The 17,505-nt window shown below is 44.8% G+C and overlaps 1 protein-coding gene across 1 annotated transcript; it reads left to right on the plus strand.

The window, feature by feature from the left end:
* The first annotated feature begins 1,453 nt into the window (after window positions 1–1,453).
* On the plus strand, window positions 1,454–14,166 carry LOC134491931 (vomeronasal type-2 receptor 26-like). The gene is made up of 5 exons (XM_063296015.1): window positions 1,454–2,139; window positions 3,689–4,501; window positions 11,360–11,584; window positions 12,347–12,473; window positions 13,229–14,166. The coding sequence occupies exons 1-5, from the start codon at window positions 1,978–1,980 to the stop codon at window positions 14,152–14,154; spliced, it is 2,253 nt and encodes a 750-aa protein (XP_063152085.1). The 5' UTR covers window positions 1,454–1,977; the 3' UTR covers window positions 14,155–14,166.
* Window positions 14,167–17,505: the final 3,339 nt, after the last annotated feature.

Raw genomic sequence — 17,505 nt, forward strand, 5'->3', positions numbered from 1 at the left:
CCCAGCTTAGTTCAGTAATGGATGCCTGAAGGAGAGTCTCCCAACTGTAGGTGGCAATGGAAGACCTCTAGGGTGCCATGAAGACCCTGGCATTTGGCCACAGCAGCTAGTTAACATCCCCAGCCCTGGATTTTGTCAGCCATCCAGAGTCTACTGGAATGGGCAGACATAACGTATTTAAATCTCCCCCCACCCTCCTCCTGGAGCAAGAAGGCAATGTTTAGCTGAGCAAAGTTTAGAGGTTATCAAGCTATATCATCTGATGAAGAAAAAGCACCAAAAATTAATGTTTTGCCCTTGGATATCATTAAAGATCATAGCAAACCTACACACACAAATGCACACACACACACTCACACAGACATCCTGTCTGACTTGACATTTCAGAAATATGTTTTTTCCAGTCGTGCACCTGCTTGGAGCCATGAGAAAACCAGTGCTTCTCTCCCGTATAATTATCCAGAACATGGTCTGCTCTCTCCTCCAAACCTCAAGGGCATTTGCTCCAAATCACGCCTGAGCATGGAAAGCCACCTGCGGCAACACAGTGCTGAATCTTGCTCGGGAAGGCAGATGCCCAAATAAATGCTTCCTTTCAGGCCACTGAGAGTCCAGACAGAGATCCAGAGCAGGCAGAGAGACACCCTCTGGCCCCAGATGGGGTGTCCCCTCCCCGCTTTGCCTGTGAAGCTCTGGGTGGATGGTGATCTCTGCTTCCTGGAATGCCACCGACTGCTACCACAAGGAAAGAGCTGCTGCTGCTGCTGCTGCTTCTGCTGCCTGGGGCAGTCCGGGGGAAGAAATGCCCCCTGAATTTCATCAGGGATAGGAATGGGTTGTACAATTATTACCGGCCGGGAGATCTTCACGTGGGTGGGATTGTGCCTGCCAGCCCTACTGTGTTCAAGCCGGCAGTCTTCCATGAGCCCCCCATCACCAGGCTTCTTGTGTGAGTCCTCCCCTTTGGTTCCCTTGCAGAGATGCTGAACCTCCCGGTTCTTCAAGGATGGTCCCATGTCCTGGTGTTCAGCTAGGGAAATTGCTGCCACCATAATCCTCCTGCCAGACCAATTTACGGTCTGGGACCATAAATGAACAATTAAATTCAATAGATCCCCCTGTTGTGCCTTTGGGGAAGAATCTGAACTTTGGCATTCAGTATTGGTCTGTTGTATAACCTGCCATATTAGATCCTGGATGGTTTGTTAGTTTGTTTGTTTGTTTAAGTTATTTCTCAAATTTATACTACCGCCCATCTTCCCCTGCAGAGGGACTCTGAGCAGTTTGTTTTTAGGATCTGTGGATTTGTTCCACAGTGCAGCAAAAGACTCAACGCTCTAAGATTTCTATGAGTTATTTTTTCACATGATTACTGGAAGTCTCTTTCAAATCTTGGTGACTTCATGGACACGGCCATGTTGTTTTCTTTATAACAGTAGAGAAAACATTTGCCATTCCTTTTCCCCAGGTATTTTGACTTTTGGGTTTAGCTTACAGTCTTTGAATTCTCCTTTTAATTCTTCATCCCAGTAGGAACATGCCTGACCCTGCTTATCATCCACAGCCAGAAAACTACAGCCAGGTTCTGACACCTCTCTTTTGCCACGGGCCTTTCTCTCCCCAGCCCTTTCCCAACAGTAACATCCCTGAAGCTCTGCTTCTCTTGCAGACACGCTCAGCCATACAGATTCAGGATCTGTCACTCAAGTTGCAGGATCTGAGATCCAAGATGAATTTCCCTAAGGCTGAAATGCCCAGAAAGCCTCCTGAAGCTGAATCACCAGAATGGTATGTATACATTTGCAGTGAAGGGAGAATGACCAGATGACACATTTGTTTTAATTCAGGAGATGGCAATTCCTCTACTGGCACGTTCTATCTTTCCTGTTTGCCACTGAGGAGGTCAACCGAAATCCCAAACTTCTCTCCAATCTCACTCTTGGGTACGACGTATATGATACAAATCATGATATAAGGATGACCTATGAGGCCACAACAGACCTTCTCTCAATTGGGCAAGCAAATATTCCCAACTACAGCTGTGGGGGAAGGAGAAATCTGTTGGCAGTGATTGAAGGGGTGGATTCTGATACTTCTAAGCAAATCTCAATCCTGTCAAGCATCTACAAGATCCCACAGGTATGACTCAAGGAAGGCTGAGATGGGGAAGATTCTTAGATCGGTCCAAGTCAAAGGGGGCATGGAAAAGATGAGCGTTCCTTTCTGCTTAAGGAGGGATGGATGTGGAACCAGTCAAAGATAGGAGTGGAATGGGAAGTACATGTGTCCCTTGTCTTTCTGGATCTTCCCCAAGTCCAAGGTCCTCGTATGCTCATTGCTACCAGTGGTTCTTGAGGTACTACCAAAGAATGCCCTTCTTGTTCACTTCTCATGCCCTGTTCTCAGGAAGTCATCATCTTCTGCCATGAGGCAGTCTCCCATCTTCATGGACTCCTAGAATTGTTGGGGCCATTGAGCCCATGGAGTGCATCTCTTGCTCAGGGGGGGAATCCAAACTTCCCCAAAGAATGCTCTCTTGTTTCTGCTTGAACTCATTCAGACAGGGAAAGCCCACCACCTGGTCAGTCAACTAGTCAATTCTTCAAACGCTTTTCACATTCAATGTTTTGGGGACATAGTCTACCTGTAACTGGTCCCTCATTCCATGACCTGAACTCAGGGCCATTATTCCCTTGGCCAATCTTGTTTTCATGTTACTTCTTTCATAGCTACAGAATGGTTCATTAACAGCATTAAGCCATAATATGGATGGTTTGCTAAGTTTGGGTTTTGGACCAGCCCTTCAGTTGCTCTTCCATTTTTTTCTCTGAGATTTTCTAGGGGAAAAAAGGAAGCCAAAGAAAACAGGAAGCCCTGCCGTGCCCTTAAGTGCTTCATTTGAATTGATTAGACCCAAAAAGAGGCAGAGGGGGAGGAAAACAGAAAGGAGTGAGATCCATTCTTCAAAGGGGTGAGCAAGAAGCTGGTCCCTCCTTCCCGTTCAAACCAGGTGCATCATCCCCTCCCAGAGACCTTTCTGGAACCCCCATTGGTGACTCGGGTTCCAGCGATGGAAAATTGGGGACACAAAGCCCACCCTGCCCTTTCCTCTTTCTCAGGGCCATGATCCAGAGGGGAGGAGCCATCCATCCAGCAGGCTGGGGGCAAAGGGAGCAAGGAATAGTTTTAGCTTTCTTGTCAAGGTAAACTCACAGGTTTGAACCAACCCGTGAATCAAACTCAGTTGACCTTCGATAGCATGACTTTTTTATTTTTGTGAACGAACAAACACATGGAAAGAGACCCACGGATGCATGTAGGTGGCAATGTGCATAAAAATGCATGGAAATAAAAATAGAAAAGAAGGGCAAATAAGAGGAACTCTTGGCAGTAGTCTAGTAAAAAGTATATTGGAGCAGCAGCACTCTTTCAGCGGAAAGCTCCTTTTTAAATAATCACAGACAAGAATGGGGATGAGATGCCCTGATCGTGTGTAAGGGAAAGGAAGAGCTTTCTTTTCCCTTCCTGTGCTCCTCCTGCTTCCCCTCTTCCCATACCTGAAGGGGAGGGGACTTAACCTGCAGAGCCTCCAAGCTGCCAAAAGACATATCTCATCGGGATGCATCTTCCCGTCTCTCCTACCTTCCTGCTCATCTCTCTGGGAATCCCCTCCTCCTTGCTTCCTTAGGTCAGTTACGGGTTTGTTTCTGGGGTTCTGAACGATAAAACCCGGTTCCCATTCGTCTACCGGATGGTCCCCAGGGAAGAACATCTGTACCAGGTGATCGCCAAATTGCTCCTGCATTTTGGATGGACCTGGGTTGGCCTCATTGCTCCAGATACCGACAACGGGGGAAGCTTCATGAGGACGTTGACTCCAATCCTGAACAGGAACGCAGTTTGCGCCGCCTTCTCGCTGATGATCTCAGGGCTGACGATGGAGGCTGACATATTGCCCCTTGACGTATTTAATATGTGGAACAATGTCAGTGTCTTAATTTATTATGGGGAGGTACGTTTCTTCTACAGTACGCTTAAAAGGTTACAGGATAGAGTGGTAAAATGTAGCGTCCCCACCGGGGGAAAGATCTGGATCACAACAGCTTTGTGGGACCTCAGACTGTACTTGCCTTATGAGGTTCTGTCTTCCGCGCAAATCCATGGCTTTTTTTCTTTCGTCCTTGATCAGCAGAAAATGGCAAGAAATGTTAATTTTCGAGCAGTCTTCCATCGTATGAAACAGTTCTATCTAAAGGCCTTTAAATGTTCGCATTCAAAGCACAGATTGTCTGTCAAAGGGAGGATAAGATGCAAGGAGAGCATTCTGGAGACTCCACCGGAAGAGTTTGTTGAAACCACTCTGTCCCTGGACAGTGGCAGTATTTACAGTCTTGTCCAGGCTGTAGCACGTGCTGTCGATGCTGGAAGTTCCAGCAGATCCCCAAGGATGAGAACTGGCAGTGAGAAGAGACTGAGCCCATCAAGGATTCAACCATGGCAGGTATGGCTTTTCCATGAGAGAACACTCGGCTAACCATGGCAGCCAATTCTTGAGGTCTAATCAAAATGTTGCAGTAAGTCTTGATATCTGGGTGTGGTTAAGCTTTCAAACTTTCAAATGATCTCCATTTTGGAATCTTCCTAGAGGAAGATCAAGTGTGGGTGCTTCTTGAGCTGGATCTATAGAACATTGTTGTTGTTTATTCATTTAGTCACTTCCGACTCTTCGTGACTTCATGGACCAGCCCACGCCAGAGCCTTCTGTCGGTCGTCAACACCCCCAGCTCCCCCAGGGATGAGTCCGTCACCTCTAGAATATCATCCATCCACCTTGCCCTTGGTCGGCCCCTCTTCCTTTTGCCCTCCACTCTCCCTAGCATCAGCATCTTCTCCAGGGTGTCCTGTCTTCTCATGATGTGGCCAAAGTATTTCAGTTTTGCCTTTAATATCATTCCCTCAAGTGAGCAGTCTGGCTCTATTTCCTGGAGGATGGACTGGTTTGATCTTCTGGCAGTCCAAGGCACTCTCAGAATTTTCCTCCAACACCACAGTTCAAAAGCATCGATCTTCCTTCTCTCAGCCTTCCTTATGGTCCAGCTCTCGCAGCCATATGTTACTACGGGGAACACCATTGCTTTAACTATGCGGGACTTTGTTGTCAGTGTGATGTCTCTGCTCTTAAGTATTTTATCGAGATTTGTCATTGCTCTTCTCCCAAGGATTAAGCGTCTTCTGATTTCCTGACTGCAGTCAGCATCTGCAGTAATCTTTGCACCTAGAAATACAAAGTCTGTCACTGCTTCTACATTTTCTCCCTCTATTTGCCAGTTATCAATCAAGCTGGTTGCCATAATCTTGGTTTTTTTGAGGTTTAGCTGCAAGCCAGCTTTTGCACTTTCTTCTTTCACCTTCATCATAAGGCTCCTCAGTTCCTCTTTGCTTTCAGCCATCAGAGTGGTATCATCTGCATATCTGAGATTGTTAATGTTTCTTCCAGCGATTTTAACTCCCGCCTTGGATTCCTCAAGCCCAGCACGTCGCATGATGTGTTCTGCGTACAAGTTGAATAGGTAGGGTGAGAGTATACAGCCCTGCCGTACTCCTTTCCCAATCTTAAATGAGTCCGTTGTTCCATGGTCTGTTCTTACTGTTGCTACTTGGTCATTATACAGATTCTTCAGGAGGCAGACAAGATGACTTGGTATCCCCATATCGCTAAGAACTTGCCACAATTTGTTATGGTCCACACAGTCAAAGGCTTTAGAATAGTCAATAAAACAGAAATAGGTGTTTTTCTGAAACTCCCTGGCTCTTTCCATTATCCAGCGGATATTGACAATTTGGTCCCTAGTTCCTCTGCCTTTTCTAAACCCAGCTTGTACATCTGGCAATTCTCGCTCCATGAATGGCTGAAGTCTACCTTGCAGGATCTTGAGCATTACCTTACTGGCATGTGAAATGAGTGCCACTGTTCGATAGTTTGAACATTCTTTAGTGTTTCCCTTTTTTGGTATGGGGATATAAGTTGATTTTTTCCAGTCTGATGGCCATTCCTGTGTTTTCCAAATTTGCTGGCATATAGCATGCATTACCTTGACAGCATCATCTTGCAAGATTTTGAACAGTTCAGCTGGGATGCCGTCATGTCCTGCTGCCTTGTTATTAGCAATGCTTCTTAAGGCCCATTCAACCTCACTCTTCAGGATGTCTGGCTCTAGCTCACTGACCACACCATCAAAGCTATCTCCGATATTGTTATCCTTCCTATACAGGTCTTCCGAATATTCTTGCCACCTTTTCTTGACCTCTTCTTCTTCTGTTAGGTCCTTGCCATCTTTGTTTTTGATCATACCCATTTTGGCCTGGAATTTACCTCCAATGTTTCTAATTTTCTGGAAGAGGTCTCTTGTCCTTCCTATTCTATTGTCTTCTTCCACTTCCGTGCATTGCTTGTTTAAAAATAATTCCTTACCTCTTCTGGCTAACCTCTGGAATTTTGCATTTAATTGGGCATATCTCCCCCTATCACTGTTGCCTTTTGCTTTCCTTCTTTCTTGGGCTACTTCTAGTGTCTCAGCAGACAGCCATTTTGCCTTCTTGGTTTTCTCTTTCTTTGGGATGTATTTTGTTGCCACCTCCTGAACAATGCTGCCAACTTCTGTCCATAATTCTTCTGGGACCCTATCTACTAAGTCCAGTCCCTTAAATCGATTCCTCACCTCCACTGCATATTCCTTAGGAATATTAGTGAGCTCATATCTAGCTGATCTGTGGGTCTTCCCTAATCTCTTTAGTCTGATCCTAAATTGTGCAAGAAGAAGTTCGTGATCTGAACTACAGTCATCTCCAGGCCTTGTTTTTACCGACTGTACAGATGTCCGCCACCTTTGGCTGCAAAGGATGTAATCAATCTGATTTCGGTGTTGTCCATCTGGTGAAGTCCATGTATAAAGCCGTCTCTTAGGTTGTTGGAAGAGAGTGTTTGTTATGCAGAGTGAGTTGTCTTGGCAAAATTCTATCAGCCTATGCCCTGCTTCGTTTTGTTCTCCCAGGCCATGCTTACCTGTAATTCGAGGTGTCATTTGACTGCCCACCTTAGCATTCCAGTCTCCTGTGATGAAAATAACATCTCTTTTAGGCGTGTTGTCCAGTAGGTGCTACAGATCCTCATAGAACTGCTCTACCTCAGCTTCTTCAGCATTTGTGGTTGGGGCGTATATTTGGATCACTGTGATGTTAGATGGCTTGCCCTGAATTCGAATTGAGATCATTCTGTCGTTTTTTGGGTTGTATCCAAGCACTGCTTTAGCCACTTGACTATTAATTATGAGGGCTACTCCATTTCTTCTGTGGTCCTCTTGTCCACAGTAGTAGATCTGGTGGTCATTTGATGTGAAGTGGCCCATTCCAGTCCATTTCAGTTCACTGACGCCCAGAATGTCTATCTTTAATCTTGACATCTCACCAATAACCACATCCAATTTGCCCTGGCTCATAGATCTTACATTCCAGGTTCCGATGGTGTGTTGATCCTTAGAACATCGGATTCGCCGTTCACCACCAGCACCGTCGGCCGCTAGCCGTCCTTTCGGCTTTGAGCTAGCTGCGTCATCACGTCTGGGGCTAGTTGAGCTCATCCTCTGTTCCTCCCCAGTAGCATTTTGACCATCTTCTGACCTGGGGGTCTCATCTTCCGATGGTATACCGACATATCTCTGGTTGTACTGATCCATTGAGTTTTCACGGCAAGAATACTGGGGTGGGTTGCCATTACCTTCCCCAGGGATCGCATTTGGTCTGACCTCTCTGTCATGACCTTCCCGTCTTGGGTGGCCCTTCACGGTTTAGCTCATGGCATCATTGAGGTGCTCAAGCTCCAGCACCACGACAAGGTAACGATCCTTTGCTGAAGTATAGAACATTAAGACAAATGATTCATAATGTGATGGTTCTGATCGTTTTTGCTGTTAATTCAGAGACTCCCAGTACAAGCCATCAAAGGATATCATAGGGTCCTTTATTAATACAAGTGATCATCACCAATGCAAAGACTAGACTGGGGGAAAGCCTGCGCAAAATGGCAGTTGTATCTTCCACTTCCACACCAGGCCCTCCCTATGCTCTCTCAGCTTCTTTTCCTCTGTTAGAAATCCTTCAGTCCCAAGCTGATAGAGCCATTTGAGCTGGCCTTGGTGTCAAGCTGTTCAACTAAATGATCCTAATCAACAGGCCTGACCGCTACTTCAAAGCATTCCTAACCTAACAACCCCGCAGGCATCCTAAACCAATTACTACATTTCCCATTACACACTGGCAGGATATCCCCTCCTGACACATAACTGCAATGCACAACTGTCCGATACCAGGCCAAGAACTGATGAGCCGATGTCTCCAACTCTAGTTCTTTATTGTTCTCACCCTATAGACAGAGTCTTGCCAGACTAAAGCTACTCAACTAGCCTAAGGGGAAATAACCTAGGAAGGCTCTAGGGTGGAGCTTCCTTAAACCTCTTAACTTCCCAGCAACAGTGTCCAGGCTGTGAAGCCTCTTACCTGTCTGGAATGAGTTCCTTCCCTGGGAACAGCGGCATCACCGGAATCCACAACAACAACACATGCTCAAACTCATTCTCCTGAGGCTTCTTCCCCCTCTGATGCTCCTTCCCAGAGAGTGTTTACATTCCTACCTTCAGGTATCTGGGACTGTTGCCAAGTATGATAAATGTCAAAGTTATACAGATCTCTTTTTCACTTCCTAGATGCTGGACATCTTATAGGCATTGTGATACTGTCTTAAAAGGACCGAAAAATATCCAAACAGAATAACATTGGATGGTTGATAAGACTGCCTTGTGACATGAACTAGAGCAGCTGTTTGCAACCTTTTTTGGTATGTGAACCATTACATCATCACTTAAACGGAGACCCACCACAGATGCCAGAGCTTTAATGCCTCTGATGTCTCCTCTTAGATGGAGACAGAGGGATCCCAAAGTCAACTAAGTTATATAAATAAATTAAATGGCGGAAGTCTTGGGATTTCAGCAGGAATGTCAAAATCACATAAGATTCTCAGTGAAATCATTTTATGCACTTTGAATTTTAGATTTTAGACTTTGGACTGGATGGTCTTACAACCAGCCCTGACGTGGCATCTAAGTCTGTACAACGAGACTGAAAACCATGCGGTTCCTTGTAACTTTTCTCTTCTATTGGAACATGAATGTAGTGTCAGATGGCTCCAACGTAACCTAGGATGTACCAATATTCACTTTGAAGATGAAATTCATAATTGATCCAATGTTTGAACCAGACTTCCAAATTGAATTCAATGGCTCTGGATTGATGTGGTCAGTTGATGATTCTGGGCACATATAGAATTTTTTTTCTCTCTGAATTTGATCCATTAGATTGGGCAATTTGACTTGGATGGCAAAGTCCAATCTGGTCGATATTCCAAATTAAGTCAGCAATGTGAATCCAACTGAAATGAAACTCATATTGAATTACTGTTTCAAGTTAGATTTATTTATTTATTTATTTATAAATTTATTCACCGCCCATCTTCCCCTCATGGGGGACTCTGGGTGGTTTACAATAAAATGCAGTTAAAACTTAAAACCATTTCAGTATAACGATACAATAAAATAAGAATATAGTAAAATATCAGTGGCAAGAGATTTTAATCAGTCCACGAGTGTAGGATGCCCCTCAAAATCACTTAGGGCGCTAGCCATCCCCAGGTATAACTACGCCCCCTCCCATTCCAAGCCTGCTGACAGAACCAGGTCTTTAGTCTTTTTCAGAAGTCCAGGAGCGAGGAGGCCTGTCTCGTCTCTGGGGGGAGGATGTTCCAAAGGGTGGGCGCTACAGCAGAGAAGACCCCACTGGATGAAATTCGTTTATAGATGGGGCTTGTAACATGCCCTCTCTGCATGACCAGATGGGGCAGGTCGATGTTGTGGGGATGAGACAGTCCCTCAGTTATCCTGGCCCCATGCCATGTAGGGCTTTAAAAGTGATGACCAACACCTTGAATTGGACCCGGAAGCAAACTGGGACCCAGTGCAGCTCACACAACAAAGGTGTTACGTGTGCAAATCTTGGAACACCCAAGATTGTCCACGCGGCTGCATTCTGAATCAACTGAAGCTTCCGGATACTCTTCAAGGGTAGCCCCATGTAGAGCGCATTACAGTAGTCTATCTGGGAGATGACCAGGGTCTGAGTGACTGTTTGAAGGGCCTCTTGGTCCAGGAAGGGGCGTAACTGGCACACAACATGAAGTTGAGCAAAGGACCTCCTGGCCACAACTGCCACCTGCTCTTTGAGCAGGAGTCGTGAGTCCAAGAGGATCCCCAAGTTACACACTGGGTCTGTCTGGGGTAGTGCAACCCCATCCAACACTAAAGATGACAAAGTCCTGGCACGTGAGGTGCCATTAATCCACAGCCACTCCGTCTTACTAGGGTTCAGTCGAAGCCTGTTGTTCCCCATCCAGGCCCCCACCGCACCCAGACACTCGGAAAGGGTGGCCATAGCATCACTTACTTCACCAGGGATGGAAGTGTACAATTGAGTATCATCAGCAGACCTCATCCCATGGTGACAAATGATCTCGCCCAGCGGTTTCATGTAGATGTTAAAAAGGAGAGGGGAGAGTACTGATCCCTGCGGCACCCCACAAAGAAGGGGCCGTGGGGCCGACCTCTCCTCCCCTATTACCACCAACTGGGACTGGCCCTGGAGGAAGGAGGTGAACCAGCGCAGAACTACGCCGCCCACCCCCAGCTCCCTGAGCCAACCCAAAAGGATACTGATAGGGATTATCTGATTTGCACTGCTCCAAACAATATTCATAAATATATTCCCTTTATTCCCCTCCCAAAAAAGAGATGCCCCGATACTGATGTAAGGCTGATAACTATTACTATTATTGAATTATTGTTTTTTTCCCAAAATTTCCCTGAAACCTCCCATGTAATTGTTTTTAATAGTACAATTCCATGATCCTCATAAAATTGCTCTTTCTGTGCCAAATTAAGATAGACATTTCATGGCTCTCATCTTCCCTCAGATTCTGAAAGGGAAAGAGTGGATACAGCCACTAAGCCATTGAGTGATCTGCTTAACCCCAGGAGAGGGGACCAAGCATATCACTGCCAGCATCTTGGCACTGCCACCATTCGGAAGACCTCTGGCCCATGTTCCCTCTCGTCACCTGGAAGTTGGTCTGCTCTTGATCTGATACAATCGGCTAATTGGTGCTCGACAAGATGTTCTCTATTGTAACTTGGATAAAAGATCTCCATGTTGCTTTCCTGTTTTCTGGAAATGGTTGTTTTCTCTGTTGTTTTAGCTCCACTCGTTCCTGGGAAACACCCACTTCTACAATACTTCAATGGATGGAATATCTTTGGATGAGAAAGGGGAGCTGAAAGGCAAATTTGATCTTGTGAAGTGGATAGCATTTCCCAATGAGTCCATACATGGCACGACATTTGGAAAAGTAAACCAATATTGGGGGTCCTCAGAGATGGATTTCACCCTCAACCAGGATGCATGGTCCAGGCAGTTTAAGCAGGTGGGTGCTATCGGTCCTTCTCACTTGACTTCAAGCTGAATCAATTCTAATCCCTTCCTGCTTCAGAAGATGTCAATATGGGAGGGATGTCTCCTACATTTCTGAAAATCAAATTGTGGCCCTTCTGAACCTGAAGTCTCTGTTTGTAGCCTTGCAGTTTAAACAGGGATCAGAAAAGGACACTAGAAATGGAACAGCCTTCCCAACACCCACTGCCAGTCCTTCCACCATGTTCTTTGATTCAGAGCGTAAGACTTCTCTCTGGCTTCACACATGGCACTAAGCCATGATGTCTTTCTTTACTTTTGGCTTTGTGCTCCTGGGGCATTGTGCTTCAGTTACAGGACTTGGCCTTCCATAGGACTCAACTCCATCCTCCTTTCTAAATTTGTCCCATCTCTCAGAAAACCATCTAAGCTGGTAACTCCTGCAATGATCAAGTAAATAAAGAAGAAGAGGTGCCATTCTGTATAGTTCTGAATGGATCCATTTCTAATCTTGAGAATCAGAGACAGAGAAGGGATGGGAAACAAAGCCAAGATGGAAAGAGTGCAAAAAGTATCATTGCTTATACCAAGGGGAGGAGGGAACAAATTATTCCCAGGATCCTGGAGTTCAAAGGGGCCTTTGGAGATGCTGATACTTCTTACTTCTGGTTTTTATGCCCAGCCACCAGGTTTGCTTCTCTGTTTCACACTCTTCCTGATGGAAAGTTGCCTCGAATATGTAAGACACTTTGCTTCATTTTCTTCTTTTTGCTAGGCCCTCCCTCAGTCCAGGTGTACCGGAAGGTGCCAGCCTGGACAGGCCAAGGTGGTTCTGGAAGGAAAGCCCCTTTGCTGCTACAGCTGTTCCTGGTGTGCAGAAGGGACCATCTCCACTCAGGAAGGTAGGTCTCTCCAGAAGAAGGAACAGGACGTTGTGAACTGCACTGAGATTCACTAAGGATATTCTGACATTTTGCACATCCTGGCCACAGGGGCTTAACTGAAGTAGCTGATTTCAAGTATGAACTGAATGTGATCTCCATCCAGCACATCTCTAGTCCTTCCCTCACTGAACAATTTTCCAGATCTCCTTATCTACCAAGATCCTTCTTACAGAGATCCAAGCAAGGTTCCGTTTCTTCCATAACTTCTCTTCCTACAAATTCCCATCTGCAATGCCCCTGAAATAGGAATGCCAAGGATTGAGTTTAACATCTTCTCCAGGTCTTCCATGATTCATTATTATGAAATGCAGGGTGTGCAAAGACTACCTAGAGAAGAAAAAGGCCCATACAAGAGATCCCATTAAAATCCAGTTGGCAAGTCAATAATGAACACAGCCAAGCAACGGGACTAAAATCATCCAGAATCAATAATCTCCTATCTCCTAAAAGATTATGGAGAATCAAGACATTTGGGCTGGGTCTCTTCAGAAGGACTGGAGAAGTGAGATGTGATCCTCTGCTCAACTGGAAATAGCCTTCTTATCTCTGTTCCTTCCAAAGCTGGCCCTAAACTGTATCAATCTCCTAAGGTCTCCTAAGCTACTGTCCAAATGCACGTTCTGAGGACCAGTCAATGCAATCAGTGTGTAAAACAATGCTTACTACAGAAAGATGGTAAAAATATCCTAAACTCTCATCTGCTTTCTTTTCAGATTCAGACTACTGCAACAAATGTCCTGATGATCAGCATCCAAATAAGGCACAAGATCAATGTCTCCCCAAGATTATAACCTTCCTGTCCTACAAGGAATATCTGGGGATCATTCTGGCTTCCCTTGCCATCTTCTTCTGCTTAATCACAGCCTTTGTGTTAGTCATCTTCATTAAATTCCTGGAAACTCCTTTAGTCAAAGCCAACAATCAAGATCTCTCCTTTGTCCTCCTCATCTCCCTCCTGTTTTCTTTCTTGTCCTCCTTCTTGTTCATTGGTCAGCCAAGGACTACCACTTGCCTTCTCCGACAAACTGTCTTTAGCATCATCTTCTCAGTTGCCGTCTCTTCTGTCCTGGCCAAAACAGTCACGGTGGTGCTGGCCTTCTTGGCAACAAAGCCAGGGAGCAAGGTGAGGAGATGGCTGGGGAAGAGATTGGCCAACTCCATTATTATTTCTTCTTCTGGTATGGAAGTTGTCATCTGCACATTCTGGCTGGGAACCTCTCCTCCATTTCCTGAATCTGACATGCAGTCCCAGCCTGGAGAGATCATCCTGCAATGCAACGAAGGCTCAGTTGCCATGTTTTATGCTGCCCTTGGCTACATGGGCTTCCTAGCTGCCATCTGCTTCGTGGTGGCTTTCCTGGCCAGGAACCTGCCCGGGGCCTTCAATGAAGCCAAGCTGATCACCTTCAGCATGCTGGTCTTCTGCAGTGTCTGGGTTTCCTTTGTGCCCACCTACCTGAGCACCAAGGGGAAGTACATGGTGGCTGTGCAGGTCTTCTCCATCTTGGCCTCCAGTGCTGGCCTGCTGGGCTGCATCTTCATCCCCAAGTGCTACATTATCATTCTGAGGCCAGATCTAAATACAAAGGAGCAGCTAACAGCCAAATCTAATGATGGCTTGAAAGTGAGGGCTAAATAATGTTCGTGTTTGACATGCGTGGTTAACCAGAACATGACTTCCACAAGATAGGCATCACCCTTTTTTAGGGGTGGAGGCCTGAATATGAGCTAAAGGGAAGCTACTGCGTCCTGCTTTAATCAACACAAAGCTCTTTGTGCTGCTGCCATTTGAGTAAAATGCAGGGCGACCCTTGCATAGGCATCCCCAGGCTCCTGCTGTTTCATCCAAATGACAGAAGCAGCATGGCACCCCTGCATTGCAAGATCCACTCCTTTTGCACAGGCATGCAAAGGAGCCCCCTGCTTTTCTCAGACTCACCCCTTTCCCCCTTCCCAGGAGGCTGCTTACACTTTCCTTCCCAGCTTTGCAGGCGGAAGTCTCACAGAAGTAGCTCAGCCCAAACTCACCAAGCATTTTCCCCCTTTGGAGAATGTCCTGGGTGCACATGCAGACAATGCAGCCAAGCGAACATTGGGTTTGCAGGCATGGCATTGAGGGCTGTGTGTGAATGCAGAAAAGCATCTAATAAGAAGATATTAAACCCAGTGTGGTTTATTCCCCAAGAGCTACATCATTCTTCTCAGGCCAGATCTGAATACAAAGGAGCAGATAACAGCCAAAACAAAAGATGCCTTGAAAGTGAATGCAAAATAATCGTAGAGGGCTTTCTGCTTGATCAGTTTAATTTCTGCTAGATAAGCATTTGTGTACTGGTGGGATTGGAAAACTCGATTTGATTTCTGCTTCACTGTCTGCAAGCCATTTTAGCTGCCCCCCTTTGTTCCCTGCTGAGGGTGCAGGGTGACCATAGCAAAGTTACCCTTCCAGCTTTGTGGTAGCTCTGCCCAAACTCAGCAAAGCCTGTCCTATTTGGAGAAGATCCTCCACAGCCAAGACAGAGCTGATTTTGCAGGCAATCTGGCTAGAGCTGAAAACAAAAGAGCAGGAGAAATCACCAAGGCTGGAAAAGAATGGTGCTTGCTTCAAAACATCACTTATGAAGAGCAGATGGATGTTTCAATGCAGGCTTATTTGGGGAACAGGCCATTGGCCCTTCAGTTTCACTTTCTTTGGAAAAGAGGTTCAAACAACTCTTTAAGGTTCTGCCTTAATGAATTTACTCATAAAGGGCAGGAGATTTGCTCATTCAGTCTCCAAGATTGTTTGTCCTACCTATTTATTCCTTGGCATTAAACATGCTTAATGAAACTGTGTGAATCTTCCATGTCCGAATCCATAAGCTGGTTATAGATAATTTATATTTATAATTAATTATATAATTATAATTAATTATTAATCATATTAATATTATAAATATAAATTATAAATAATTATTATATAATTAGGTATGTAATTATAATTAAAGGCTTATATGGCCTCCCATCTTAGATACAATAGCCCTGGGCATTTCACAGCATGACAATAAAATAAAATAGAAAAACAAACGATGCTAACAACAAAATCTACAGCTCATGGTTCCCCAAAACAAGTCTCCCCCATTCACTTTCTGGGCCCCTGTCTCTCCCCTCCCCACCGCTTTTGGGAAAAGCCAGCTCTTCCAGAATTTCCAGAAGGTTAGGCAGGGAGGGGCCTGCTGGGTCTCAAGGGGAAGGACCTTCCACAGGGCAGGGGCTGCTGGGGAGAAGGCGTGCTTCCTAGATCCCCCCAGAGGACTATATGACCTGGTGGAATGGGCAGATACCCTCAAAGAGAAGTGGTTTCATGAATAACCTGGCCCCGTGCCATTCTGGGGCTTAAAAGTGATAACTGGCCCCTTGATTTGCACAGAAAAAATATTAGAAGCCAGTGCAGCTTGTGCAGCAGTGGGGTAATACAAGCACCACATATATTAATTCACTGTGGTATTCTGAACCAGTTCTACTTCCAGATGGTCTTTACGGGCAGCCCCATGTAAGGCGCATGGCAGGAATCCAACTGGGAAGGGACCAAGCCATGAGTGACTGTGCTACCTGTCAAGGGTCCACCATGACACCACTCTGGACCCAGGGGAGCCAAACGCCAAAGCCACTCTGTCTTGCTAGGTTGAGTTAACTCAGTGCTCCCCAGTCCCAACTCCCGAAGCAAGTCCAGAAGGATACCATGTTTTTTCATTATTCAGCTTTATTGATTTTCAAAGTATAGAAAAAATACCAAACAGAGAATGTAGAAAAGTTAGAATACAGAACTACAGAAAAAAGGAAAAAGTATAATGGTGCATATAGTTAGAAAAGTGAAACAGAAAGTAGCTTCCAACTATCTCCAGTACAGATATATATATATATATATTTCATATATAATCTCTTTCCATTAATTAAACCTTAATAACATTATTTCTATCAATATAAACCTAAAATCAATCCTTCATCTTTTTCTAACACAAGCAAGTAGTCTAAAAGCGGTTGCCAAGTGAAAATAAATCCAGATAAAGTATTTTCTCTTATTAATGCCGTTAACTTAGCCATTTGGCCAAATCCATTAATTTAACAATCCAATCTCCCACTGTAGGGATTGGTGGATCCTTCCGTCATTGGACATGTAAGAGTCTCGTTGCTGTCATCATATACGAACGCAAAGTCTCATATCGCTTCTCAAGATCCTTCTCCATCAAGCCTAGAAGAAACAATTCTGATTTTTTCTGTAAATCCACTTTAGGAATCTTTTGAATACATATTTGATCCCATTTTTTTTTTTTTTTTGCTTTCTCACATGTCCACAAGAAATGATAGAAAGTTCCTTCACCCTGTAAACATTTCCAACAAATACTCATTAGTCCAGGGAACATTTTTGACAGTTTACCAGGAGTTACAAACCAATGAGACATCATTTTATACAAATTCTCTTTTAAATTATAATTCAGAGTGAACTTCCAGCCTTTATCGCACATGTTTTCCCATTGTTCCAACATGATATGATATCCAAACTTCTAGCCATCTTCTAGATTCATCTGCAACAACAATTTATACATCTTAGTAATAATATGAGCATCATTAACACAAAGTTCCATTTCAAACTGAGTGGTTTCATTAGCAAATTTAAAACTCTTTTTATCCCGTTTAAAACATTCGGACAGTTGCATATCAGTAAACCCGTGACATGTGAAACCGTCCAACTCTATCATTTCCCTTGTTTCAAGCTTCAGATCACCCTCTTCAAAATTTAATGAATCTTTATACTGTAGCCAACGTTTTCCTTCCATATTTTCCCTTCTACTAAATGCTTCATGGGGAGACAACTGTACTGGAATGTTAGAAAACAATCTTACCTTATATTTATTCCAAACCCTCAACTGGCATTCCTAACAAAATGGTTTTTAAAATCCTTATTAATTTTAACCTTATCATACCACAACTAGGAATGCCACCCAAATCT

The sequence above is a fragment of the Candoia aspera genome, chromosome 2 (assembly GCF_035149785.1).
Source record: "Candoia aspera isolate rCanAsp1 chromosome 2, rCanAsp1.hap2, whole genome shotgun sequence".
Taxonomy (NCBI): domain Eukaryota; kingdom Metazoa; phylum Chordata; class Lepidosauria; order Squamata; family Boidae; genus Candoia; species Candoia aspera.